This window comes from Struthio camelus, chromosome 2 (genome assembly GCF_040807025.1).
Source record: "Struthio camelus isolate bStrCam1 chromosome 2, bStrCam1.hap1, whole genome shotgun sequence".
NCBI classification, from domain to species: domain Eukaryota; kingdom Metazoa; phylum Chordata; class Aves; order Struthioniformes; family Struthionidae; genus Struthio; species Struthio camelus.
The window spans coordinates 63,487,021-63,514,688 of record NC_090943.1 but is presented as its reverse complement, the minus strand read 5'-3'; the positions used below and the strand labels follow the sequence as shown (position 1 = coordinate 63,514,688).

Genomic DNA, 27,668 nt, shown 5'->3' with positions numbered 1-27,668 from the left:
GCAGTCCCTTCCCAATCACACCTATACGCAAGTTTACTGCTTATTTAGTCAGAACTCTGAAGAAACCCGAATATCTGAAAATTCAATGCAATTTTACTGTACTGCTGCACACGAAGCTATAGGAACTGGTAAAATATGAGGAGACAAGATGGCATCCACTGAAGCTAGCCTATGCCAACTTCTTCCCCATCTAGAGTCTGGCACAAAAAAGCGAATGCCCTAGTTAAAGGAATACAGCTTACACAGCTGGGGCTATGCAGATAAGTTCCCTGCAAAATTACCTGGTGTGAATATGATGACAGAGGATTAATACAAATCTATTTTTTTCCCCCTTTGAAGCAGGGTACTAAATAGACTTGACTTCATTGACACAAAAGGGAAAAAAGGAAAACAAATAAATAAAATAAAATTTCAAAATGTCTGAAAAATGGCCTAATAATACCTGTTCAGCTTCTCATATGACTGCATATTCTCACTCTGTCTCCTGCCTACAAGAATCAAAGGCTTCCTGATTTGACCACACTCTCCACATCATTACCCTTATTCCAGCTCAGGAGCAATGGTTAGTCTGCAGCGCTCCCTTTCTTTCTGACATGCCGTACACAAGCGCTCAGGGCTTGTCATTACACACACTTTCAGCTGCAGGCGTTCCCATGTCTGCCTTCTTTATGAGTGTTTCTGAATAAAGAACAAAGACTATAAAATAATAGTTACCTCCGTCCAGGCTTGGAAGAGAGCGTGCAGACACTGTTTAGGAAAAAAGGTTTATCCCTTTTTTTCCCACATGCATTATTAATAAAGTAGGAAATCCACATCTTGAATCAAAGAAGAGAGTCATCTTTTGGGTATGCTTAACTAGCAGGGAAGGCTTTTCTGAGAGTGCCTGCTTAACATTTCTTTTGCTGTACAGTAGGGTTTTAAATATACCACTATTTATCATTCCTAATATATATTTTAATGATCATGAGCGTAATTATTCCAGAAGCATTATCACTGGGCCTTAGAGCATTCCTGCAGCCTACAGCCAGGGAACGCCTCACTGATTTTACTTGGAGTTTTAACTCACTATTCTGAGATCCCTGGCTAAATTGCATTATATAAGTAAAAGAATTATCGATACAAACACGTAATATTTAGACCGCAAAATCCAACCTGACACGGAACAAGCCTTCCAACTCAAAGGTTTTGAATAGAAACCACTAGTTTTTTTAATAGAAACTACTAAATTACACTGCCAAAATAAGCTTTTTTTTTTTTTTTTTTTTTTTAAATTGTGGGCAACTTCTGAGGCTGGAGTAGTTGAGGCTGGAACCTACTTTCCAAAATAAATCCAGTTTCAGCCCACACCTTACAGTCCTCTATAAAGCCCTTTTCATCTTCAAATTTGGTATGCACGGTCTGTGGCCAGGCAACGACTATTTGACCCAACTGAAAAACATTCAGAAAAGCCATTTCAGTAAGAGAAGATGTAAACTATACCTGTGTCAATCGATCGGCGATCTATCCTGTTTAGTGTCTACCTGCAAAATGGCTTATTTCAAGAGACTTGGTTCTCTTGAAGAGCTTACTGTGCTATACAGCAGTACGGTGGTTTTCATAAAGAATTAGCCAAAATTACTCTGGCTGCCAGATGGGCACAGCACAGCCTAGCAGACTGCTACAGGTTCCAAGAAAGGGAAACCAGGACAGAGCTTGATCTATAACCACCTTTCCAAGTCACTTCACTCTTTATGCAAGAAAAAAAGAAAGGGAAAGGGAGGACTAAAGCATTTTCTGGAGACATATTAATTTTGACGGAAGACACCTGGCTAAATCACCTGCTGTTTTTGAAACTACCACTCTGTTCCTTATCAGATGTTTTGCTCAGTACTGTATATTAATTGGTTGTTGAAAATAAAGATAATCTCTAGCAAAATTGTTTGTTTTCTCATTTTCACCATGTGAGGCTGATTTCCAGGAAGGATAAAAAGTGCAGCTTTGCAAGAACAATCTTTTTAAAGATTGATATGCAAATTAACAAAACAAACCCCTTTCCTCTCTTTGCTTTGTCTCCTCAGCAACTTCCAAAAAAGCCCATGACTCAACAATATTTCTCAGATTTGTTGACAGAGATGAACTCCAGTGTGATAGTTATAAATTCCAGTCACAGTTGATATAAGCAACGTCTGTTTAGAAACAGCTGATAACTTGGTTTTACACGCAGGATAAAAAGCGCCCAAGATTGCTAGCGTTCCCAGTACGCTGCATTAGCCAGGCAGCTTGCCCACCTGCGGTGTCTCGCTGAAACGTTACCAAACTGAGCTGCAGAAACCCACCCGGCTAAGGCAGGATTTGCACAGGATCCTTTAAAGTTAAGGGCCTTCTTTACACTTTCGGCCAAATACCTTATAAAACAGTTCATCTCTAGCCGTTAGGTACTACGGGGGGGCTTTCTGTATCGAAGAACTCTGCTGATGGTGGTGGTGGTGTAGTGTTTATTTTTTGTAATGTATTTCGCAAAAAGAGTGCAGTGTGCCAACTTGAAAATGTAACACTGGAAATCCAGACCATTAATTCCATATCCTGGTACTACACAAGTCAAATGTTGTTTCATATGCTAAGGGTAAGGATATTTTAAAGCAAAATAAAGGGAAGAGAATTTACAGGTTGTGAAAAAAAGACCATCTCAAAGCAATAAAGTTTAAGGAGCTTTCAGACCTCTCCCGGCAGAATACCTAAGCGCACACAACTAGGTGTTCCCTTGAACAGTGACAGGGTGCTGGATAAGTGCTTAGTTTTTCAAATGAGGGTCTTCCTTAAATGCCAAATTCTAACAATCCAGAGACATTTTTAAGACCTTCTATTGTTGCTGGGGCTCCTTTTTTTGGGCCGGGGGAGGGGGGGAGGAATAGGTTATCCAAGTAAGTAATTGCTTGTTACATGAGTAGATCCAAAGGCAAAGATGCTCAGAATATTTTTTGTTTCTTGTAACACTGTATGGCAGAAGAACAGCTTCTTTAAAGCTTTTGTTTATTTTACAGAAGACAGATACTAATGCAAGAAAGAGTCCTTGTTCTGCTATGTGTCACTGCAACAATTTTTTTTTTGTGTTATTTGCGTGCCACCGTGGTATACGAGCATCTATCAAAGTGAGCCAAAAATGAAGATCAGGTATCCAACAACTAAAATGAGCAAGATTTTAAAAGCTAAACATAGTATTTCTCTCTCTCATAACTCCACTAGCTGCAGTGGAATTACACCAGCGATGAATCTGACCGTGTGACTTAATTGCAATATATTTCGTCTTTGTTGTACACATCCATCTCCTTTTCTGCAAGCCTGTAGCAACCTGATTTGTGGGTATGCTTCTCAAGCTTTTATTGTCCTGCCTTTCTGGAATCACAGTCTATGAGTAAGAGGGAATTTATTTACCTATAAATTAGAATCACATTTTTTTGCTCTTTCTCCTAATAAAAACTAAGCTAAGGCACATCAGCTAAGGTACATAAAGAGCTTCCTCACCATATTCAACCAATCTGGCCTTAGCTACGCTGTTCAGAACAAGAGAAAAGATTAATAGGGCCTATGAAAAGATGTAAATGCAGTAATTCACATTTCTTCCAACTCAGACCCTACCAATCTTACACCCTTTCCTTGAACGCTCTGGGACATGATCACCAGCAACGTTCAGTTCTGCTTAGGCTAGAGAAACGTGAACAAGAGTTTGGTCACTGCCTCAGATGCCTAATGATTACAAAGCTGGAGCCTTAAAAAATGAAAAGGCCCAAACCAACACGCATGCAATGCATGTTCAGCTATTTAAGCGCTGGGGTAAAAGGCAGGGAATCTATTAGGCACGTACTTGTGCTGAAGACCTCGCTCCCCCGGGGGAAGGCTCAAGTATCCTCGCCAAATCTCAGACTTTTGGCCACAGATTTCTGCTTCAGGGAGACCTCTGGGCGCAGCCCCTGCGTAACTGCAAGGTGCAGCACCGCACGTAGCGGAGGGAGGTGCTCTGCCACCGCAGGCAGCAGCTCCCCAGTTCAAAACCCTACCTCCCTCCCCCATCCATTTGCTGCCTGAAATTGTTTGAATCAGGGGAAGAAAAACATCTTCCTGCTCCCCAAGAAGAACATTATTACTCAATGTTTCCTTCAAGTATCAAAGAAGTCTTGGGGAGAGGGAAATCACCAAAATGAAAATCTCGGATGGCTCAGTTTCTCACTGGGAATAGAAATACTTCCAGGAGGAGTAGTGCGTAGGATGCAAAGGGCATTTACACCACTCTCATGGCCCTCAAAATACTGCAAGGAGCTGCGGCAAGCCAGTACTGGAGAGGGGAAAAGAGCCCACGGTCGCCTCTCTTATGGAGACGTTCAGTGAGCCAAAGGAAAGATCAGTGATGCTGAGAAAGGAGTTAGGGCCCGAGTACCTTTCAGTTCTTTCTTTCCTTCTGTATTTTTCTCATGCTTCTCCCTTCTTGGCTTATCAATAAGCTTCTTTTTTGAAAGCCCCGTTCCACAACATCCTCTGTGCAGTCTGCTGTGCTCAGAGCTGGATTGTTTGTATCAGGTAGGCAAAGTGGATCAAATTTGCAGCTCATAAACGAGCATGGCACTGCGGATTTCAGTGGAACTATGCTAATTTAGACCAGCTGTCCTTCTCTCCCCAGGGATCCAAGCCCTAGGCCGATGGCCCAGACCAAACACATCGCAGTTGCAATCCTTGCTTAGTGATTACAGAACTAAAATTACTATTAGGAAAAAAAAAAAACAACACACCTCTAACACTCCCCCAAACATAAACAGCAATAAAATGAACTGTCTTTGCAAGCCTAGAAGTTAGTGCTGCTTCCACAGAGCTCAGAGAGACATTATGACTTGAGTGAGAAAAAGACAGAAGCTACTGCTGCTATCAGTCTTATTTTCAGTGTACTTAATATATTTAGCGTATTTAAAATCTATAGCACATTATGCCAGAGGGCTATTAATCTCAGTAGAAAATTGGCGTAGAAAGCTTTGAATCACTCTAGAAGTTAGCAGTTTATCTATATTACAGAACTGTATAAAGACACTAAAGAGACTTGCAGAATGAACAGTATTTTCTATTATAGTCTCTAAAGCTGGAATGTTACCTCTATTCCACTTATTGAATTTTTCGGTAACATTAGAAAAGAAGCGAGGAAAAAGTATTTTGGCTATCATGCTGTACAAACACATGCATTCATACACATAGATGTGTGTGTATACACACACAGTTCTGCAAACTTACCCACACCCTAGTTCTGGTGTTGATATCTGCTCCCAGGCATTGCATCCACCTCCTCCTTTATGCAGAGATATAATGACTTATTGTTTCAAAGGTGAACTTAGTGTTCACCTTTGAAATGGCATATAGTAAGAAGTGCTTAGCTGTTAGGGAAATGAGTAAAGGCAAGCAGCCCTCCTTCAGGATCACAGAAGGAAGGGCAGTGAGTGAATTGGATGGTATTATTCAGAGGGCCGTATTTTGTCTGCCAACTGCAATTGAACAATACTGTACCAAGTTATTAAGTACGAGGAAAGGTGAGAATGAGAAAATCTTTCCTAGAGATCAATTTATGTTCTTGTTATTTATACTTTCTTGCCATATTAATTTTTGTTATAAAATTAAACAAAACAAAAAAATCAGCACAGAACCCACTGAAAATCTCTTAGAGTGTGGGAGTGTTCACAAAGCATGCAGAAGAAATACCAGATCAGTGGATTCAGAGTAAAAAAGAAATGTTTAGATTCACATGAAAAACAATCCTTAGAACCCTGCTTCGAAAGGGCCTCTCTTTCTCTGTGGAAGTAAAAAAGAGCCTAGTTAAGCTCATCAGCTAACTTAGCCTGCGAAAATCCTCCACAGTTTCCTCACTATACTTCGTTAATGACAAACAATAGTTTCACTTCCCCTAGTTTACTTTTTTCCTCCCTCCAGTAAAGCAAAAAAATCGCTATTATGGCTTCTCTTTGTAGTATCCAAGTCTATTTTAATAACTGTGCTGAATGTGAGCCACAAAATGCAATAGCTTATTGAATGACACTCATCAGATAAAGTAAGTTGGTATTCAAATTCTGACTGTAGTGAAGTGATGTGGAAATTAGCAGTAGCTTCACTACCCTGCAACGTTCCAATAGCAATAACACACTTTGAAAAACCCTCTGGACCATAAGAAGATTTAATTTTATCCTGTCAATTACTGTATACACATTTTAATATTTCTTCTAATCCAATTTTTGAGATGTGGATTTAAAATCTGAAACAACTATTCTGCTAGCCTCTTAACAGAATAATGTCTGCAATAGTAACTTTACTAAGTTACACCGGCTCTCTCACATTCACTAGTCCCAGCGTAAAGAAACTCCAGATTGAACTAACTGTCATGCTCCATCGACTTCAATTTAACAGGGTAATGGAGACATTTCATAGCACTGACAGCAAGTACAGACTTAAAAAGAGCTTTTACAGATTTATAGAAATAGTAGAAAACAAATCTGGGTACAGTATAGGAAGGACCCCAGCAAAGGTTTAGATGGTTCTGATCGAGGAAAACTGGCCATCTCCAGCTGAGCATATGAAGTGTGTAATTTAGTAATACATTTTTGAAGTCATGAAACATTATCTGCCATCATGGGAGCCATACAGCGCGTGAAAAAATGTAGAATTATTTAGGATAGCGATAAAATGGAAGACATTTTGCTTCATATTCTTCCATCAATTTTGTTGGCAATTATACTTGTTAATCTACAATAATCTACTGGTTCTTGGCCTTTCTCTTCTGTGCATTTCCATTACCACCATAAAGTCCCTCTCTTCTCCACAGGGAGAATCATTTAACAACACTACAAGGTTAAATGCTTTCAGTCCCTGAGGATGAGAATCTGTTTAACAGTCATATATGTTAATTTACCTGCTTGAAAAATGATAAAGCACCTTAGCAAGAATACAATCATGACTGATACACATGCTTGTCCCCCAACCAGCATTTAAGATGCTGTCTTTATATGAAAAAGCATATCCTAGGAGAAACAGTCCTAAAACAAACATGCTACAAAAGGTTGAAAAATTAGCTCTAAAAGCTCAGGAAATGGAAAGGATATTTTTCCCAAGTGCTTCTAAAACAGTAGAGAGGATTTAAAAAAAAACTGTCATTTTGTGCACAGCCTAAAATATGAAAAGCAGTCATGCTCCAAATGAAAAACCAGAGAAAAATGTTCAAGATGGGATCACTAGAAATAGCCATTCTCTTCTGAAATATGCTGAGGTGAGAAGAACTAGGCAGAGGCTGCAACAGCTGGCTATAAAGGAAGCAGTTGTTGTAGACATTTCCAGAGACTTCAAGGCCAGAAGCCTGACTTGAGAAAAGCAAAGGTAACTCTGTGGACAGCGCTGCAGGTACCCAGCGCAAGAGGCATGGTTGTCCCCGGTCAAGCAGACAGCCGACAGTTGCTGCCAGGGGCCTGCCCTGTACAACAGGGCTGTGCAGAGGTCTCCTCCACAGGCAAGGTAATAGTCATCTCTTCTAACGTTACACAGCTAAAATGAGGCACCTGGGTTAATCAGCCCAATTGACTTGATAGTTAATGAAATGAAGCGGGTGCTGCTAGAGCACAGTTAGACATCTCTCATGGACGACACAGATTGAGCCTTTGAAATACCTTTCTCTATGCTGACTACAGGTGTCTAAACAACTAGTTTCAGCACAAATGCCCGTGCTGCGGGTATGTACAGTTGATCAGAATAATCCAACATAGCCCTATATAAAGGCACAAGTCTCAAATTTCCAGAACACGAGCTTTGGAAGAACTTGGTAAAATTTTACCATGAGCATCCAAACTAAGATGAGAATTACAGCCACAACTAGCATACCAAGCAAAGTATCTTCCAACTTAAAAAGTACTATAAAGAAAGTTAGGATGGTACCTGCCCACAGGTATATTCTTTACATATTTATACGAAGTGTGTGACATACCTTCCCCAGGGAAATTGCCCCACAGGCACTGCAGCATAACAGCATACACATCATCACTCACTGATCCTATACAGTTATATAGGCACATGCAAAAAAGACCACTTTGATTTAGGACAGCTAGCTTCCCTAGGTCTTCCCTAGAAGACCTCTCCAGCGGGCAGTTCAGAAGAGGACTCAAGCTCATGTGCCTGACCTGCCTCAGAGGGACCCTGTCACTGCCCTGTCTATTAAAGGAAACCTGGGGAGATAAGTCTCCTTAAAACTAGCCTTTGTAAATATCCCTGCCTAGTGCATACTTGCAACCTCCATAAAGAAGGGTTAAGTGTTGTTAAGTGTTTATATCAGCATTTTTTAATATGAGCTTCCCCATCCACACCAGCCCACAACACTTTATATACTTTATGTTTTAAGAACTTATCATAATTATCAGCATATAAACTAAAAGTGTTCTGTAGACTCTGTAGAAGCAGCTTCTTAAAATGATGCCTTCTAGGAACAGCTACTTCTACAGCACAGCAAAGGACTGGCTGTTCTTGACACAGTCAAAAAAAGGCACCACAGAAGCCGATTAAAAATGTAAGTTACTGACCCTTTGCCTAAGACCCACTGGCAATGTTAAATTCAATATCTTTGAAGGAAAATAGGTACAAAAGCCACTGCAGCAACAGAAATTCAGAAAGTAAAAAAAATCTTTAAATGCAAAGCTAATCAGGAAAAGATCCTAAATTAAAATTGAAAGAAATGAAAATAGATTTAGCCTACAAATATTGACAGAGCCTGAAGGCATATTTAACTGCAAATGGAAAGGACAACAGGAAGTTAAGTGTGTCAGTTTGGCTAACTGTTGAGATCCTCAAAGTGACATGAACAAGTAAAATCTTTCGTTCAAATCACTGAAATCCTACTGTAGTGGTGTTTGCAAAAGAATAAACTGCATTTACTCTTATCTCCTTGTACAAGGCAATTCTTAGAAATCCAAGTTGCAGTAAGACAGAAGTTGAGAGGGAAATAATTAAATCTGTAAACACAAACAGATCTCCATGTGGATCAGATGCAGGAAGTATGTGAGGAAATCTACCAGGGAAAGAACAACTAAAAAAAGACCAAAACTTCTGTAAAACGCATGCTTGTTTCTTTGCATTCATCTTTACCATGCAGGATGCTGTCAAAATATCTCGTCTTTTCTATTAAGGCTGACTTATCACAGTTAAAATATTGTGGGTATTTCTGAAATGTATCCAAAGGTAATGGAGTTGCGACCATGACAGTAACTGTCCAGAGGCATGTGCAATTCTGAAAGATGCTATTTGGCTAACTGTAGCCTTGATAAACCTCCCTCATTCACCATAAACCCATGCCACAGCTCAAGCATCAAGAGAAGATGCACTGAAATGTGTGTATTAAAGCAACAAGTCACCCAGCTTAGATGCCATATGTCCAAGATTTCCTCAGGAATGTAAGAGGAATATGATGCAGATGATCATATTTCTTATTAAAACTGAAGTAAACTGAACAATGACAAGTTTGAATCTCTCTTTCAGTAGGGTTTAAGAACAATCTAGGATTTACACAATAGTAAACCTTTCTTCTTTGCACTAAAACATCATTGAGGGTCTAATTAAAATTAAAACGTTCATGAGATACAATTGCATTTATTCAAGCATCATTCTCTTAACAGGAAAAATCCAGGCTTCATTTACCTGTGTAAATATTTTAAGAGTTCAATAGAAACAGTAAACAAAGGAATATATGGTTTTTATAAGTTACTTGACCTCTTCAGAGACCTTTCTGAAAAGGACTTAAACAGCAGAGTATAGATTACTGCTTATTATTTATTACTGCTTATTAATTACCGATTTACCTGCTTACTAATTAGAAAAGCATGCTACTACCATGGACGAGTAAGTGGCTAATGAAGAGAAAGTGAATGACCAGTAGCCATCGTTACCTTTAGCCATATTGTTGAAGTCTAACTACAAGGTACCTGAAGACTCCATGCAAAGATCAGTTGAAGCGTTTATTGACAGCTCGTAAAACAGAATGACCACTAGTGCAAAATTCAAGATGGCACAAAATTGCTTTGCTTAACCAAAACTGGAAAAAATTGAGAAACTTCAGGAGCGACAGCCTGAACTAAGTGAAAGGAACAGCAGATAAAATTCATCAGAAACTAATGTAAAATTACTCGATCTATTGTGCGCTATTTGAACAATCCATATGCCTTATGAGAATCTCTATTAACTGCATGTATCGAGGTAGGTGACTTCACATCACTGTGTACAGCCCCAAGAAGATCTCTGTGGAATGGGCTAACTCATCCAAAATGCAGACAGAAAATAAGGGTGCTGAAAGACTGTTAAAAGTGCTTCAGTGATCAGACGAATCAGTGAAGTCTGCGACATACCTAACAACTCCCATCCATATGGATTCTCTAATGTCTGTCTAGAGGAATGTTACACTCCACTGAGGATGTTAATATTGTCAGTTCCTTTTGCCTTAATATTTTTGAGACTCCTTTTTCCTTCTTCCAAGGGACTGAAATTAGCCAATAGATTCAGAGGTTAAGGGTAATACACAAATTCACACAAAATATGACTACCAAAGACTTGTTTCTTTAAGAACCCAATCTAACACTGCTACTGTGAAAACATAAAACATGCCATCATTTTAAACATTTTCTTCTGATCACCTCTTCTAACAGAGTGCAAAGGCTTAATGATTTACAAGATAAAATAACCTGCACAAGATGAGAGCGTGAAAAACATATCTGTTCTAGAGATGAGTCAAAAAGGGACATGCTAAAAAATACAGAAAATAATTCCTACTATGGAATAAGTAAATCAGGAATTCTCTTCACTCTCTAAAAAGCAAACTTTCAAAGGATTTGAAAGACAATAATTTGAAGCCTAAGATTTGTCTTTAGGCAGGTTCCCTGTTACAACCTGTAACTATAATTGAAGCTACTATGATTTAAAAAGGAATAGTTACAGTTGCATTTAAAAACAGCAAAGCTATTGCCTTTAAAAAAAAAAAAATCAGACAAACAGCATATAGAAAGAGAGAAAAATCTAAATACTTTAAAGCATAAGCCAGTTCCTAAATATCTAAGGGATAAATTTATTTAGGATTAAATTGTCCCAGGGCTCTCAATAAGAATTTTTATATGTTCCTCTGAAGCATCCAGTTCTGGCCAAATTCAGAGCTGCACTGCCAAAAAGCAGAGACTTACTATTTTGGTCCTGGCAAAGCAAGATCAGGAGAATGAAAAAATGTTTTCCATACATTCTTCAACAAGGCAGTAGTACAAAGTGATCCAGAGTCAAGACTGACCACTGATTTGTTAAAAGATTTTAATTCTTTTACATCAACTGAGAGGAAAAGTGCTACTAAAACAACATCTTCCAGCGTGCCAATGCTAAACAATGCCAAGACTGTCTTTATGAGATTTCCAACAAATACATGCTGCATTACACTTCCTCGCTCCTGTTACTATACTTCCCTCAGCAGTGACAGGGATTTTTTTTAGGCATTGCAGTTGTAAGACAGGGCAATTATTTTAGCAAGGGCTGTCACAAATTGCCACTTGCAGTTGACATTCCTTCCTAAGGACCAACAGCATACAGCACACACACTCACAGATCACAGGGACCGCATCCATCACCGTTGCATTATCCTTGGGATTGAGCTTTCCTCCCTCATCATTCTGAATACTAATGCACAACACTATTTTTAAAGCAACACAGTCCATAGTCTAATGAACATCTAGAAGTTGTTTTAATCAGCAGATCAGAATCCTCCTAAAAAATTAGAGAGCTCTGCATGCTTCTTCTGACTGCAGGAGACAATAACTAGTTTCCCATTACTACGGCAGAAGGCGATAAAGAGAAGCTCATATGTTCTACCCTTAATCACTCTGATGCAGCACAGTATGAACAAGAATGACATGTAAGTGGCAATTCTTCCCCACATTGCTGAAAGACAAGAGATTTATTTTCAGATTTGGAAAAAAAATGCATGCAGATTGAACAGAAACCTAAGGGGTTTTTTTAGCTCCTTCACTATCTCTGATCTACTACCCTACAAAGAACTAACCCAGCAGCAAGAGCTGGCATCTGCCTGGTACCCTGGTGTCATGTGTCATCAACATTTCCAGTTAGCAGCACCTGCCCAGGGCTCCTGGAACAAGTGTAGCACAGCAGCAACCTCCCTGGCTTCAGTGCCATGTTCTGTCATAGGCACGTGCTTTTGTACGTGCATGCATGCAACCACAGCACTGCCACATACGACACTGCCTCGTGTTTCATGGCTATGATGACTTTACAAATGATCAGTACTGTAAGTTCATAAAGGGCTTATTCGATGGCTTGTTGCCATTTGGAGGATGAAATTCAGTAATGAAATGAAAAGTGAGAGCAGCTATTTGAACTTTTAAAGCCATTTCTTGCCAATGCTCAGCTACATGGCAGCCCCATTCATTTCAAAACTACACTTCTCTGAACTATTCCAGGCTGGGGCCCCATGCTTTACATGAGCATGGCCAGCCATTCCAGTGATGGATTTGTTACACAAGGCTTTGAGTAAATTTATAAATTCTTACCGAAAAATGCCTCTATTGCCTCTCTACTCAGGGTCTAAGTTAACCTTCTGTTTTTCTTGGAAGAGGGAACATACAGCAGTTCCTTTCTGTTCTGACTTGAACAGATCTAGTGCAAACCACAACCTAGCAACTGATCAAAAGCTACTCCATTTAGCTAAGAGAGGAAGAAGCCTTCCTCAACCCTGGCATCTTATGAAATACAAGATTCATTTCTGCCTGGAGTCCTTGAGATCTTTTAATCAACAGGGAGCCATACATGCAAAGCATCCACAGGATTCAGAGGTCCCATGTGCAAGGCTACATTGAGGAGAAGTGAGTTTGGATGGAGGAAACGTGGATGCCATTTATGTTGGCGACCCAGAGAAATATGTGCTCTAGGCTGCTGCGTAGAGTCAGAAAAGGAGATAGCCGTACAGTGGAGGGGCATAGTTTATGCAGCGGTGATACTTTCCCACAATGAAGGCTCTGAGGATAAGGCTGGTAAACAAGATGGATTTGATTAAGTTTCCCTTTGTCCTAACAAAGCTGCTCAAGGGGAAAACACATTTTCAGTATATTGTTGAATGTAATTTGGAATAAGAAGTGTGAATTTATTCAGGCACATCCATTCCTCTCATTTCTTGTCAAATCCTTGTCATGCTCGTGTACTCTATTTCTGCAGTACCATTAGACTGGAAGGAGTCATAGGCAAGGAGCATTTCTCTCATGTTCTTTTTCCTTGGGGAATCTGGCACAACGTAAGTGCCATGACCAAAACAAGCATCAGTAAAAATATGGATCCCATTTTGCCTACAACAGCCTCTCCGAAAATCTACAATCATTTATTTGACATGTAGGGCTCTCTGGGAAGAGCTAAGTTGAGTGTCTACATTTTTAACATTATGGAAAGTAGTTTTATGTTGTACCTCCAATATTCATACTTTTCATTATCCTGGTTTTTTTCCCCTCAATGCAGGATAAAAATGTAAATATTGAAATATTCTCTCTATTTTGTGTAAACAAGACCAATGAAGAACACTGATGGCCTCCAAGGAGGGGGAAGAAAAATACATTTTAAAATAGAAACTTTAGCTTCTTTCCTAAACACTTAAAGTGTTGTTTTTCTCTCTAGAATATTAATCAGAAATGGAAGCTTTAGAAATTCATGACACACAGGGCTAAAATAAGTCTATTACAGGTTTCTAATGTATGTAACTCATGCATCATTATGCAAAAGGAAATTTGAATTAAATTGAAAAATGAATGCTGTACTTACTGTGGCTAATTCATCAAACTTGCCAAAGAGTTCATTCAGCAGCTTCACCAGCTCTTGGGCAGTGCACTGTGATGCCAGACTCGTGAACCCCACAATGTCTGCAAACAAAATGCTGTAGAGAAGGAAGAAAAAACAGAGATATTGGTACAGAAGACATCTTTGCATTCTCATTATCCTCTTTTATAGACCAAATGCAACGCAAAGCACAAACACAATCAAGTCCTGAAATGCTACTGATAAAGTGCTGCTTGAAACAAAAACATCACATACTCAAAGCAGAGAACTGGGTATGAGTTTAGGGCTGATAATTGTTGGTCTGTCGTGGAGAGAGTCCTGGGACGCTGCTTAATGTCTCTATGCCCATCTAAGGCATACATAAGACAAAACACCAGATTCAAGCATCTACCCTCTGAGTACTTCAGGAACACAGAGCACAATTACTTCTCTTTACAGAATGCGAATCAAGACACAAGGGAGGCTAAACAGCTTGGCCAAGTCTTGTTAAATCTGTGGTAGAGCAAGGAAAGAAATGTAGTCCTCCAAGCACGTAACTAATGCCTTCACCTTTAGACACTCCTTACTACTTTATCGGAGGTCTATCTTTTCTGTATTGCAGTTAGTCTTTGCAGATATTATGAGGCCTAATGACAAACACTTGCAAAATAGTTGGAAGAATTAAGGTATTGGATTCAAATCAGGAAAGCAGCTTTTACTTATTTCCTTGCCAGCTGCAATGAGAGCCTGCAGCGCCCTGCAGAAGTGCCGAGGTGGATCCCAAAGACAGGTCTTGCACTGGTACAGCTCTACGGCCAAACCGACAAACCTGGCTTGCGGCTTAAGCACTGCTAGACCTGAGTTAATAACTTGCATACTGTAGCTCTGTGATGTGGTTTTACTGCTCCAGCTCAGGAGCTAGCACGCACAGCGCTGGGACAGGCTTCTTTTACCACGCTGCATGCTCAGGTAAGCGTCCAGCTTCCATCAGCATTCACCAAGTTTTAACGTATAACAGTTTATTCTGCTTTAATAAAACATCCCTATCCATCTGGAATGATAAGGGGAGACACTTGGAAGAAATACTACAGTTACAGAGAGCGTAAGAATTCCTGTGTTGACCCTGGAACTGGAGAGTGTACGGAGCTATGATCATTTTAATTACTTAGATTCCTTCATCCGTTGGCACAGGCCCAGAGCCAGCTGCAGAAACCTAATACATTTATCTCCAACACCCAGACTATAAACGTCAAATAAGTGTTTATTTATGCAAATGCTAGTGAGCAGTCCCATGCCACATGGCCTAGGTATACTTGACATAGTGTAAAACATGGCTTGAGAGCTGTAATTTACGTTAAACATTACACACTCCTCTTCCCATCAAGAAACCTTCACTCTGTAGATAAAGTAACTAGTGCTAGAAAAGGACCAACAAATCTACTATTTCCCAGTCACCATTACCCACTCTGAACTCTCACACAAAGCCACGGAAAAGAACAAATAACTCCATTCCATTTAACCCATTAAACGCAAAAAAATCCCTTCTCTACCAGAACAGGTTAGCTAACACATCCCAATACAAAACTGACTGCTCCAAAGTTTACTGGCTTTCATCTACAAACACAGCATACGTGCTGTCATATTAATCCTTCACTCTTTTCTTCCTTGAGCATACGTAAAACTGTCAAGATAAAAATAGCTATTTAATTCTTACACTATTTAAACATCAAAAAAAGACTCCTTAAAATAAGACATTCAGCATTTAGTCAGTTGAACTATTTTGTGCCTTTGCTATCGTGAATATGAACCACCCTCATAACGGGTGAGGTAAAAGGTATCAGAGTACAATAAATGCAATAATGCCAACAAACTGCTCTGCAACTTTGCCCGTGAAGATCTAGCCACTCACTTAATTCTGGATTGGCATCCTCATTGTTTGACAGCCCTGGCTGGGATGTTCCTTCTGGAAATTCATCAGTCAATATCAAATCATCCTTCTAAGTTCCTTAAAGATTTTCAGATTTACTCAAACATACACCAAGGTCTTCTATACAGTCTTCTAACCCATTGGCTTCATGATCCATAATCACATCAAAATTCATATAGTCACCAAGAAAAAGGCACAGAGGGAAAATTAAATTGTTGCATACCAACACATCATGCATTGCTCAGATTTTAATTAGATACTATTACTATGGGAAAGAGTAGTTGTCCAATATTTCCCACAGAACCAACAATTTCCACTTAAAAAAATTAGCATTGCACTATTTTTTTTTTAAGACCTTGAATGTAGTGACACTGTTACCTGCTTATCACGGTGTTTACTTCAGCGCCATCAAACACGCACAAAACAGAAGTCTCAAGCATTTAAAGATATTATATACTCATGGGTTAACAACTAATAGAGCAACTAATACACTACTGATACGCACAATTCAGCAGAAAGTCTCAATTACTTACGCACGAGTGCAGAAAATGTATTCATGCATCATTAGTCATTCAAAAAGAAAGTTATTTTACACCCAAGCACCTTCGCAAGTCAGTGTGATATCCTTGCTAATCCTTTAAACATTTTAAGGGAGTATTTACTGCTATCTTTATTAATCCCTAGCCATCAGTGTTTGATTCAAAATACTAGTATTGGCCTTCAGTTTGGCACATAATTACAAGGACCCATAACACATTATGGAACATGTAATACATAAATTTAAGTAAAATATGTAATTACAGCACGCTGAGACAAGGCTAGGTTTATGCTTGCGAACTATTTAATACCATACTATACATTTTAAAGCTAATGGAATAGATTAGGCAGCCTGCCCACTGTTACACTTCTTTGGCATAAGTTCTTTAAAAAAATATTTGCAGCCGATAGTTTTTAATATATTCTGCACATTTTAAGAATATTATAACTTCCATGCCTGAAAACTGTGGAAATATCTCAAGCACTGGACAAGGCAGAGTGCACGGGGGGGGCAATTCTGCAAGTATAAGTCCTGCCTCAAGCCCTGCCTTTTATGGGTAAATTCTGCCTTCTTTCACCACAAATTGTTAAAATCACAGCAGCTGCTGAATATCGTTTGAATGCTGACTGAAGCACAGAAGAGCAAAAGCAAGGTCTCAGCATGGAAGGCAGAAAGCCTCCAGTGGATGAGCAGGGGCTTTACAGACCCAAAGCGTGTCCCTGTCTGAGAGCCTGCTGTTTCCACGGTCTGTCACCATGCAGGGGGTGGGCAGTGCTGAGAGTCCGTCTGATGCATACTGAGCTCTAATATCCTAAAAATAGAATCGAAACTCATTAGCCAGTTCATTTTATTTCAGCTGGCATGCTGACCAATATTATCTTCTGCACTCCTTCACCTGTCTGTGTCCATCTGTTATCTCTTCCTTGTACTTGGATTACAAGTGTCTGGGCCAGTGACTGCACTTGTTCTTTATTTGTACAATGCCTTAAAAAGAAAAAAAAAGGAAAAGAAAAAGTGAACCTTGGTCTGCAACAAGTGTTTTTGACTATGGAGGTAAAATACCTATTCACCTGATGCAGTGCACTTTTTTCCCCCCCCTTCTGTTACACCCTGCTCAGGTTTTTGGAACGTAAAGGATATAGAAGGTCTTTGTCAGGAAGTGTTAAAAATCAGCTACACGGGGTAAGAACAGAAGATTATAATACTTTTATGGCCATGGAATTAGTAAGGTTACCAAAGAGAAATGATAAGATATATAATACCAGAGTTACACTGATACGCCATGCTTCAAATGTTTCCAGTATCAACCAATATTTGAGAAGTCCAAGCCCCTACCTATTTGTCAGCAGAACACAGTTGACTATTCAGACTCCCTTTCCTCCAATTTTGATACATTATTCACACAAAAATGGCGAGTCTTAGACTTAGGCCATCGGTACACTTAGGAAAGTTAAGACAAATTAGCAATAGTAGTGACATCACTGTTAAGGCACGTTAATCTCTCAAGTAGACACAGTCATTCAAAGAAAAGTAGCCTTAGTTCACTGTAACTTAATTGCTAATCACCACAGAGGTCTGCTTCCTCAAGAAGGATTAGCCTAGAGTGAACTAGGGCTACCTTACTTAGGCATGAAAGAATCCACACAATGGTACAGTATACAAAGGGACACTTCACACTGATTGCCATGCATTTTTCTTTTCAAGAGACAATAGCAAAATACACGTAGTGAAAAGTAATGACAAGCTACGTGATAACAATTGGTTCTCTTAATGTCTGCTCAGGGATGCAACTCTCCCTACTTTAATTCCACAGAATTCTTCATCATGCCTTAGGGGAACCTCTGATTAAAAACCAACAAAACAATCTCAATTAAACTGTGACTATTAAAGAAAGAAGAGAAAAAGAAAATGAGAAGAAAGTGAAAACAATGAACAAAGGTTACTTCTGTTTGTCAGCAATGAGACTTGCACACAATTCAAGAGCAGCTCTCCGTGACAAGTGGTGTACGATGTGATGGTTAGCCAGGCTAAGTAGTTACGAGGGTACCAAGACTGGCGTTGCCTCATTAACCAGGGACTCAGCAATGCTCTCATTCCTCACTCCCACAGCTGAACCGAGGGGCCCAGAGGAGCCGTTATTCTCTCTTGCTTGTGGACTATACCAAAAACTCTGCACTCCTTATGCACTCCGAGATATTCAGTATTTGTGCTGTAGTTTTCACTCACATGAAGATTTTACTACTACATTGATGGGGTCAGGAGGTTTGGCTAACCCAGTAAAATCTTAAATCACTTTGGCTTTTGGACAGATAAGTTACTAGCAGCATACATTACGACAGCACATCACTACTCCAATTAAACCCTAGGGGAAAAAATAATCAGTTACTGAGCAGTGCTTTGACAAACTTTTGCTCTGCTCTTGATTTTAACCCCCACGCGGTGTCTTTGTGTTGCAGAGGCAGCGCCGTCTGAGGCTAGAGGCTTGCTTGCTCCTGATGCAGCTTGCTTCCTTGCAGGAGATCAGAGGAACAGACCGAGCATTACTAAAGCCAGCAGCAGAAGGAGAGTGATTTAAGATCTTTTCTCCTGATGGTTCTCTCACAGATGCAAGATATTTTGTCTTAAAACAGACAACCGGTAACAAAAGTAACAACCAGGGTTACCCTTGCAGTAGCATAAAACTCTCCTGAGTGGTACCAGTAACACCTTCTACCCATGAATAACAGCAGCTTATGAGCACAGCTGCAGCTGATTTGTTATTGCCGTTGTTCTTGTGGCACTCAGAGCAGGGATAAAACCCAGTTTTCACTTAAACTTTTGTGAGGCTCTTTTTGGAAACATCCTACCAGTCTTGCTCACACTTAGCAAAGCAAGCCTATAACTGTTTGCTTTTTTGTATAACAATATTTTAGTTCTAGCATTTTTTTTAATGTATTGATTCCTAGAGCCTAGCTTAAATACTCCCCAGTGAAAACACTGCCTTTCTTTTTAACAGTTTTTCAATAGTCACCTTTCTACGTTTGATAGGAAAATGGGCTTATTCCTGATAGAAAGCTATCTAGTTTTTTGATTAATAGTATTTTATACTTAAATGGCTTTAGTTACCAATACTACTAGATGATCTCACAATAAGTTATTCTAAAACACCTTGAAATATACATAGTGATCTCAAAAAGTTGTTTCTTGAGAAGTAGCTTCTTGTAAGTAAATTCCAAGTTTGTCTCATTTCAAAACACTTAAAAGTTTGCTACAAAACATTTCCTACAAATGCTAAGCACTGCTTCTTTCCCTCTGATCCTAGGGCATTTCCTCCTTCTTAATGAAACCCATCTAGCTTTCAGAAAAGCTAACTTTGAAAAAATAGCTTGAAAAAGGCTTGAAAAAAATAGTTCCTACAATTAAAACACATAGTAACTTCATCTACGCATGACTGATGAGCAGTTCCTACTACACACTCTTTACACAGACAAAATACATAACCTCTACTATCCACATTAATTCAGCACAACCCCATAAGCCAAACAGAATATTACAATAAAGCAGCAGAGATAAATATCTATTTCTCTTAGTGTGTAAAAGCAGATTTGTAAGTACTGAAGAGGAATGTTCTTCTTTTGACTATTACTTTACCTCCTAAATTTAATAGGGTTTTCTCAAGGATTTTTTTTTTTAAAGTCACCTGCAGATTTGACATGCAGTCCCCAACTCCAATAGCTATTGTATTCCAACTGTTCCTGATATTTCTGAATACAAACAAGACAGCATTCCAATAAGCAACTCAATAGAAGAAAGAGAAGAAGAAAAAAAAAAAAAGGTAGCCTTATCAATAGTTGTTCCTTGCATCTATATCACAAACAACAATTTGAGTTGGTTCAGCATAGGCACGCAAGTGTCACAGCATTACCAAATACTCCTTGACTCCCCAGGGAATTTCTGCACCAGCAAGCCCTGAGCTGTCCCTCCAGGACCTATTATATTCCTGTTTTTCTCCCACTTCCCTGCAATCCCTGTAGTCACAAATATGCAGCACCTGCCCTGGTGGTGACTCAGCAGCCCTGCTGCAGCGCTAGAGAAAACCACTACATTGGCTAAAACTGAATGTGGAAACCCTGCTGCCTAGTTGCAGAGACTCACGCTGTCCCCAAACTGTGTGCATCACTCGAGGAGCTCTTCTCTAAGTCATTCGATGGGGCATGCTGAAAGAGAAATCCTGCCACGTTCCACTGGAGATTTCAGAGCCTGTAGGCGGTAAATGTTCACTTTTAGTGGGATTCATTCATGTGCTTTATTCACAGGAATAGTCCTGCTGCCTTCAAGGGAACTGGCTGTATAAACAGATGCTCAGCAAAACAAGGAAGCATCGTGTGCCCTGCTCTTTATTTCTGCTTAGGTCATTTATTTAATTAGAGTACAACTTATAATAAGAACAATATGTTAATGGAACATGCTGTTTCAGAAAGGAATCTGGTAGGAAGGAGTAGGACATCTAAAACTACTTCCTCAAAGATCAACCATTAGGGAAAATGTACGGTAGCCACTGCACCTACATATGTGCATATGCATGCATGTATAGGTATGTAACCTGAAAAGCTCTCAGCCCTACAAAGTCAGACAAGGGGTAAGAAAATGAAATATGAATCCTACTTTACCTACCCTAATCTTAGGAAAGAACTTTTCTTCCTGTATAACAAACCATGAAAAATAAGCGAGCGCGCTCCCAAGTATCACAGAAGAGGTGGTACGCTGGGGATTCTCCACAAATAAGTAGACACCTGGTCCTCCTATGTTTCATCGTGAGCTTGGCTGGGATCGCACCAGTTAAGATCAAATCTATGCTGTTTCTGAAACGGCTCCTGAATTGCACATGGACTATTTCTTTCTCACGCGGCACAGAAATGATTTTGGTCCATGATTATTTTTCCTTCCTGATGCTCGAATCCTGCATCCTCACTTGGTTCACACTCTAATAGTTTGGGATGTGCAATTGCTTGTCTTGTTATGCATACTGCATTTGCCTTATATTATTTGTTTCCATTGAACACACAGGCACTTCTCTTCCTGCTGTTCAGCAATCCTGTTCAAAAACTTTGCAAGGCAGTAGATACACAAGATATACTTTTTCCTCTTTGAATGACACAAGAGTCATATCTTCAAGGTCAGGATTTACCCACTTGGTAGTAATCAGGTATTCCGCACAAAATGTAGGAAAAGAAGCAGCAAAGTTGTAGAGAAGAGTGAAAAATTTTTTGGTAAAGGACTGATTTTCATCAGATTATGAAAATTCCATTGACCTCTTCTTTGGAAAGTTTCCATATTTTCTGGTTTTAATCCTTATCCTTTACGCATATCAGTCTACACTGGAGATAATTAAACTTAGCTGAGAAAGATTTCTTTCTCCCTCCTGCACAGGCACAAATACATTCACAGGGTTGGCATGAATAACAACCTTTTCTTGTTCCATTAGTTTGCCTCCAAATACAAGGTGAATTTGAGCCTCTCTTTCTCTTTTGATATAAAACTGATGCTGAACGCAGAGCTTCCATGGTCTTCAAAAGTAACAGATTAGGAGGGTGCGTGTGTGTGTGTGTGTGTGTGTGTGTGAAACAATTATTCATACATTTAATTTCCTCTGCAAAATCATGACAAAATCACTACTAAGCTGTACTGGGAGAAACCAAGTGACAGGAAGGGAAGGAACATAAAAAATAAAATGCAAAGGTGATTAAGAGTTTATTTAAACAAAATTCTAATATTCAGAGCAATTACCTTAAAAATAAAAAGCTAAAAAAAAGAAAATAGAGAGGAAGAAAAGGAATATCTGAAGCGATCAGATAATACTTCAGATTAGTGTGGAGCATTAGCATTTGTTTCTGCAAAGCACAAGCAGTAAGCACAAACATTGTGCAAACAAGGGTCTGCTTCTATTAATGCTGAACTAAAAATTCCATCACTGCAACTGGAGAAACCTGGAAGGCTCAAGCTTACAGCCTTCCTCTTCACTTCTGGCAGTTCACATAAAATTATATGATAGATCTTCCCCAAGTTACAAACTTGTACATTGGCCTTCCCTAACAAGCAAGTCTCAAAAACCTAAGTAATAGAAAGTTAGAAGAAAAGAAAAAGTGAGCTAAGTTTCTTGGGTGTTAAAACTTGCCTTCCTTTGGCTTGCGGAAGACTGAGTTGGCAGTGCCTTAAATATATCTGTCTCGCAAGGGAATTACGATACCTAAGCAAGTAATGTTCATAGCTCTCCATTTGTAAAATTCTTCAACAGCGGCAGCAGGCAAATTGTTATTATTTAGTTAGTGATTTAGGCCAGGTTTTTTGTTATCTCCAGGAAGCTGGTAAAACTTTTCATTCAAAATGCAATTTATTTTTCATTTGCTAGATGTGATCATTTTGGAGGAGAAAAGGGTTTTAACCTACAGTCTACTGCAGTTAATAGGGGACCCTCCAAGTTTCTCTGATAACACTGTAGTTCCATGAGCTGTACAGCCATATATTCATATACAGAACCATTCAGAACTACTCTGTGCTCTTTTATGGGCCATATTCATTGATGCCCACCGAATAGCCTCACATGGAAATATAAAGCAAGTTTTAAACTGGACCCTGCTCCACCCAGAATTCTTCAACTGAGGTTCAAGGAATTTAATGCTTTGTACTGCAGAAAGAAAAATAAAACCCTGGGGACTAAGCTGGAGGTTTGAAATTATTTATACCTAAAGAGTTATCTGTGACCAAACGAAATGCCTTTCTTTACTGGAGACCTGGAAGAGCTCGCCCCAGTGCAACACAAGCCTGAGGACAGCTGTGCCCTCAGTGCGGAGAAGCTGGCTCCCGGTTCCCTGCTGGAGGCTCGCTCTCCTCAGTTGCGGGCAGTCATTTACCAGTTGTTTGATTGCTGGTAAAATATTTGCCAACTAAATGATAAATCAGAGGTGTTGCCATGGTAGATCTGAAATATAACGAGAGGAAACACTGAGTGCTGTCAAAGCCTGCCCTACAGTGAAGTTAAGAACTTTACCTGCGTGGCTTACCATGACGCTACAAAACATCCTTCTTTGAGATCCAGCATGACTCCTCCTTTCTTAGCTCTTCTCAAGAGCTAGCCTTTGAAAGTATGTCTGAGCAAGAGAAAAGAGTGCTTTAATTTTTTTCCCTAAGTATTTGAAAATGAATGTGACAGTCATTTCGAAATGTTGAAAAGGAACTAGTGGGCCTGTATAAAAACAAGGTGGCCCATGTTCCATTTTGCCCCATTTTCTGGAATGCAGTTTCTTTTGCCATTTTGCTGTACAGAGTTTGCTCTGTACAGCGAGGCCAGCGGAGGAACTGCAGCTGCAGGATAGCAGAAAGACTTTCTCGCAGTTATGGGGGATCAAGAAAGTACGCTGCTGCTATATGGTCCAATTTGTCAAGCCACAGGGAGGGCAAGGGAAGGACTGCTGTGCATAACAAATGCTCTAGTAGATTTCCAGAGAATTCATTATAAACTGCATTTATTGATTTAATAAAAGCAAATAGTTAACAATGTTTCCCCAAGCAAGCTAAAAAAATTAAATAAAAAGTACATCAGAAAAAGGTTAAAAGAAACAACGAACTCAGTGACAAATGATGACTAAAAGCTGCCAAACATTGAAAGGTATGCTGGCATCCAAAGGCCTCTAATTCTCTACTCTCTAACATGCCTCTCTCATAACCTCAGTTGAAGGTAGTGGGCAGGAGATCTCATTAAGCTGATTTGAATGAGACTTGCAGTATAACGTGCACCGTCTCAGACTCCGTGTGTTGGGCACACTGTACCATCACAGCTATATTTGTTTTGCATCCCTGTAAGACTTTCCAAGACCTTGCATTCACTTCCAGGAATCATGCATCCATTTTATTCTTCTGAGACTGCTTCTGGAAATCTTTCCCTTTGACAGCTCCATGGAACATACGTACTTTAACCCTCTTTTCTTCCACTGAGACTTGGAAAGTCTATCTTTTGATAACATTATCCAAGAGCTATAACTGCATATTTTATTATTCCTTGCTGTCTACGGGGTCTCTTCTCACACTCCTGGAGCAACAATATCTTTTCCTAGCCCATGGTTCCCTTCCTATAGGTATACATATTTCTACTTTAATACATCCTCCTGTGTTTTTCTGGGATCTGAGAAGATAAAGAAGATAGCTGTGTGAATAATTTATTTTTCACATGCAAAGTTAGTGATTGATGATTTTCTGTTTTTTGAGGTGGATATTTAGAAGCTTGAAACAGATGGGTTTTTTGTTGGTGGGGTTTTCTATTTTGTCTTTTTTTTTTCTTTTTAATAGGCAAAGAGTGGGAAAATCATGCACTTCACTAATTGCATGCCTACCTCCTCCAGCCTGTCCTTTCTGGAAGACGATGCTCTGACATTCTCAGATGTTTGTTGGGAGAAAAAGAAAAGGTAAGAGAAAGAAAAGAAAGGTAAGAGAAAAAGAAAAGAAAAAGGTAAGAGTGCAGCATATTTTCCATTTTCCACTGCATAGCTTTGGGATTAGAAGTTCCAGAAATTTAGAGCTAAAGGGGTTTTTTCTGTTTGTTTGTTTTAATAATACTGTTTTATGGAACGCTTGGTATAACCGGGTCAAGTCTTGAGAATATGGGAATGGTCTCCTAACTCTACCCAGCACAGCACTGAACTGCCATTACTCAGGACGTAAAAGTTGTCTTCATCTCTCTAAATAGGTAGGGAACATATCTTACTTATTGGTCTTGACCTCAGCAATTAAGAGCTACCAAAGACCATAGCCATCCATGCTAACTACGCGGCGTCAGCTCCAGGGTGTCGTACACTTACAGCTAATTTACAATAGGAGTGATAAAGACTAAGAGTCTGCATATGTAGTGATGATGATTAATATTATGTAAGATTTAACCATTAGCAAAAAATGTGTTGCTAATGAATTAATTCAGTAATGTTTAGTTTTACAGTGTACAGCCTGCCCGATTTGTCATTCTACTAAACGCTTCCATCACAGCAATCTCTAATTCCCTGACACAGATATATTCAGTTTCAACTGCTCAGTCCCCTGGCAGCGATCCTTGCAAATAAGAGAGTGAACTCAATGGGAGGAAGACTGCACCCCAAAAGAAGGAGCTTCCCGGTGGGTGAGAGAGAAGAGTAGGTGCTCTGGGAGTTCACTCCCTCTTCTCTGCAAAAGCACACGGTCCACACGACACAGCAGTCACACGAGACAGCAGCTCTGTGGCATTACCCAAACCTCTCCGAAACAGTTTCCTGTGCAGGGACGCAAGACACTAACAGAAAATGCAACTACAGGCAGTGTGATAAAACAGCTTCAAGTAGACAAGGCCTGTGAGGAACTCATTTAGAAGGACAGAGAATAGCAAATGAGGAGAATACACTCCACTTTAACAACTATCAGCATGAATGAGGCGACTTGCTGAACGGTCTGTCACTAAACAAGAGCAAGAAGTAGAATTGGGCCTCAGCCAATAAGCCCTGAGAAGAAATGCTCATATGATGAGAACTGATGTAGATTTTCCTAAGTTTACACCACACTTTCTTTCTACGTTTCCATGCTATTTTCCAGCAAAACTATTGCACTAAAAGCAATCTCTCTTATTTTCAGGAAAGTATAAGTGTGTTGTTGTTAGCATGCAACAGGAGTATTTCTGTTCGCCAAGAATATAATACAGCACATACAGAACGATCACCCATTTGCAGAAGGTTTCCTGCCTCCCAGCATTACTACTCTAACCCATTTATTGGTTCAACATTATCTTCTGAGAAGACTCTGCAGGCTCCCTCGTGGGCCCATTCTCTTCCTGCACATAAACAACAAATCTTCACCGTACTGCTTGTTTTTTATGCTCTAAAATCTAATTGCTACTGCATGTCACTATATTTGTACTATATTTTGTACTAAAAAACCTGTTTTAAATTATTTCATGGGCTACATCAATCCTACCTAACATTGTCATGTCTTTGAATGTAAATCTTGTGGAAAATCCTTTCAGGAGGCTTCAGAAAATCTTCCTTCATTTCCATTGCAACGTTCCTGGGCAAAAGACTCATCAAGAGACGCTCCTAAAAGAAAACGTAAACAACATTAGTTTTGCGGTATAGTATGTTCCCCACTGTTCAACAGTTTTAAACTAGTAAACCAGACAGACTTTTCCTAATCCAGCCTGCTTCCCGAGAACTTCTGCTCCATAAACAACATGGACTGTTTCCCTCAGATTTCTGCAGCCTGTGGGGGTGTGTTTTTGAATTCCTCTGCACCAAAAAAAATAATCAAAAAACCTACGCAGAAAGGGAAGAGCCAGCTTCAAGAGCAGATAATTGCCCATAATTATCATTAACATCACAATGCTAAGAATAATAACTTACTTTATCATTAGTACCATTTATCTATCTGTGGAAGAATTTCCAGGATCACTTGCTATCCTTTTGTGTGTACTACTTGGGAATGTAATGAAAGTGTTACATTACAGGGACTATGACAGCTGGTTATTAAGCAGCGAGAATGGATGATAGATTTATCCACACAGTCTGAATCAGCAGAACAGTAATAAAGGTACATTTTTAATGGTATCTCATCCAGCACGGAAATGCCCGTTCGAGGAGGTTCAGTAACAGAATGCATCAGCACAAACCCCTGGTTAAAACCATCTCTGCTTGCTATACCCACAGAGAGATTTTAGCAGGTGTCACTGACCCTCTTACAATAAAGGACCCCTAACATTTTGGATCTTTTCGGTATTAACTATAAAGGCTTACATAGTTACTCCATGTGTTCTGGCCCATTCACACGTACCTAGAGAGCTTATAGCAGGTACTGTACTTACATACCTATTAATGCTCTTTTCTCATAGAGAAAACCTTTGCCATTTAAAATGCACTATGCCTATTTTTGTTGCTGTGTGCAGTTCCCAGTTTATCGGTCAGGATTGCTAGCTTCAGCCACTGCAGCGGACTGAAGGAATTCACATTACCACATCTGCTCTGGAGCCAAAGTAATGGCAGTGATGAGACATCACACTAGTGCAGATCTTGGCCAGACTGCATCCTCCTTTTATTTGAATAACATTACATAAATAAGGAGCAACAATAAACACTGAGAAGAGGGTATCTGCACAGACAAGTTCTCTATACTGCTCACAAGCACGTGTTCACTGGCCAAAAACTCCAAATAATGCTAGACTACTCAAAAAAGGTTTCTCATTTTACAGTTCTGGTTTACACAGTTGCTTCTGAAAGATGACACATTGAATATTTACTTCACAGATGAGTAAGCTAAACTTTGCAGAACTGCTGCTGTCCTTGTTTTACACTGAAGTGCCTTAATATGCCTAGGGCAGTACATGTGAACTTGAGGTTAAAG

General features: G+C 39.6%; 1 protein-coding gene across 6 annotated transcripts in view; it reads right to left on the bottom strand.

Moving 5' to 3' along the window:
- Positions 1–27,668, bottom strand: part of ADCY1 (adenylate cyclase 1) — a 163,250-nt gene that overhangs the window by 71,725 nt on the left and 63,857 nt on the right. For all 6 annotated transcript variants that reach the window (XR_011139776.1, XM_068936073.1, XM_068936074.1 and 3 more), the window contains 2 exons: positions 26,253–26,371; positions 13,828–13,939 (listed from right to left, as the gene is read on the bottom strand). Coding sequence is in view for 5 of the 6 variants with exons in the window: in XM_068936073.1 (XP_068792174.1) it covers positions 13,828–13,939; positions 26,253–26,371 (231 nt within the window). In the remaining variant the exon portion in view is untranslated. The remainder of the gene's footprint in view (positions 1–13,827; positions 13,940–26,252; positions 26,372–27,668) is intronic.